Source organism: Sinocyclocheilus grahami, unplaced genomic scaffold (genome assembly GCF_001515645.1).
Source record: "Sinocyclocheilus grahami isolate Dianchi unplaced genomic scaffold, SAMN03320097.WGS_v1.1 scaffold4050.1, whole genome shotgun sequence".
In the NCBI taxonomy this organism is placed as follows: domain Eukaryota; kingdom Metazoa; phylum Chordata; class Actinopteri; order Cypriniformes; family Cyprinidae; genus Sinocyclocheilus; species Sinocyclocheilus grahami.
In genome coordinates this window covers 20960-22736 of record NW_015509062.1, presented here as the reverse complement: position 1 = coordinate 22736, position 1777 = coordinate 20960, and the positions used below count along the sequence as shown (strand labels likewise).

The 1777-nt window shown below is 35.5% G+C and overlaps 1 protein-coding gene across 1 annotated transcript in view; it reads left to right on the top strand.

The window, feature by feature from the left end:
• Positions 1-345: 345 nt before the first annotated feature.
• Positions 346-1777, top strand: part of LOC107576621 (disintegrin and metalloproteinase domain-containing protein 22-like) — a gene marked incomplete at its 3' end in the record, with an annotated part of 22384 nt that continues 20952 nt past the window's right edge. The window contains exons 1-5 of the mRNA XM_016262769.1: positions 346-502; positions 637-700; positions 1006-1111; positions 1343-1462; positions 1537-1705. Of these exons, the coding sequence (XP_016118255.1) occupies positions 473-502; positions 637-700; positions 1006-1111; positions 1343-1462; positions 1537-1705 (489 nt within the window). The remainder of the gene's footprint in view (positions 503-636; positions 701-1005; positions 1112-1342; positions 1463-1536; positions 1706-1777) is intronic.

The window sequence follows — 1777 nt, the reverse complement described above, 5'->3', positions numbered from 1 at the left end:
AGTTTGTTTCTTCATCTGAACAGATCTGGAGAAATTTAGCATCACATTACTTTCTCACCAATGGATCCTCAGCAGTGAATGGGTGCCATCAGAAGTCCAAACAGCTGAAAAAAAACAAAAACTGAACAATTCATTTATCATCATAATTTTTTGCACCTTAATCTTTTTAATCTGTTTAATGGCATGGCAGTCATTTGGTAATCAAGATATTGCTTCTGGTTCATGTCAAACACTTTGCATTATGGGATACGCTATTTCATTTAGTGTGCTCTGCTGTATATTGCACATTTCTGCAAATCTAGTAGGTCATACCGGTATTCCATGCATACATAAAATTCACATATCCTACTATACCTGGTATATATACTATGTACTACATGTTTTAAAAACAGTAGATAGTATGCCATTCTAAACATGCTTTAAAGTGTAAGACTAAATATATTCTTCACAGTGTCCTCCAAACCTGCACAAGATGGATGGGTACACATGTGAGAAAGACCAAGTGAGTTTTTATATATCAAATATATATATATAATACAGTAATACAGTCATAATTTATTATTTATTATTTCATATTATTTCGATATGTCACTGTAACCTATTTGTCTTCATTTCAACTCATTCAACACATTGTAGGGAAGATGTTTCAATGGCAGGTGCAAAACCAAGGACAGACAGTGCAAATACCTCTGGGGAGAGAGTGAGTGACTGTTGTTTTAATATTATTTATAAGCCATTACATTGTTTAATATTATTTTTGTTTTTTTCTTTTTTAAATTTTATATTTCATTTTAATTTGATAATTTTAGCAGTTTTGTTATGTGCTTTTGTCATTTTTAGTTGAATTTGTTAGTTTTTATTAGTTGTTTTTAATAATATTTTAATGTGTTCATTCTTCTATTCTATTTGGCTTTAATTTATTTGATTAATTTTAGTACTTAAACATTGATTTTAGTTAGTGGTTCTGAGGTAATTATGATTAGTGTGACGTTTCTGTTTCTAAAGAAGCAACATCGGCTGATAAGTTTTGCTATGAGAAACTCAACATTGAGGGCACAGAGAAGGGCAACTGTGGACGAGATAGAGACACCTGGATTCAGTGCAAAAAACAGTGAGTTTGACAGTCATATCACACTGATGGGAAACTAAATAACAGGCTTTCTATACAACAAAAAGTGTATGTGTATGTGTATTAATACATAATAGAAATTCATATGAATTTCTATGAACTTTTCCAGGCTTGCAAATTATGCTTTTCCAATTTTTTTCTAGTTTGTTATGGAATTACCTTAGTTTTATGTGCTCTGTCTAGATTAAAACGTGTGCATGTGTGTGTATTTAGGGATGTACACTGTGGATACCTGCTGTGCTCCAACATTTCTCCTGCACCCAGACTAGGAGAGTTACAGGGAGGATTGACATCTTTCTCTGTGGCCCAGCACAGCGCCTCACTGGACTGCAGGTACACACACAAACACACACTCACTTCAGCTTTCTATGTGACTGATTTTCCTAAAGTGAGTTTGAATGTTTCAGTGGAGGGCATGTGCTGATTGACGTCGACACTGATTTGGGATACGTAGAGGATGGAACAGCGTGTGGAACGGATCGCATCTGCTTTAATCACAAATGCCTCCCAGTGCAGGAATTCAACTTCAGCACGTGCCCCGGCACCAACGAAAGGGTGATCTGCTCCGGACATGGGGTGAGAGATTGTGTGTGGTGTGAATTGGGACAGTTGTGTCACCCACTGATCCACTTTCAGCTAAAAAAAAAA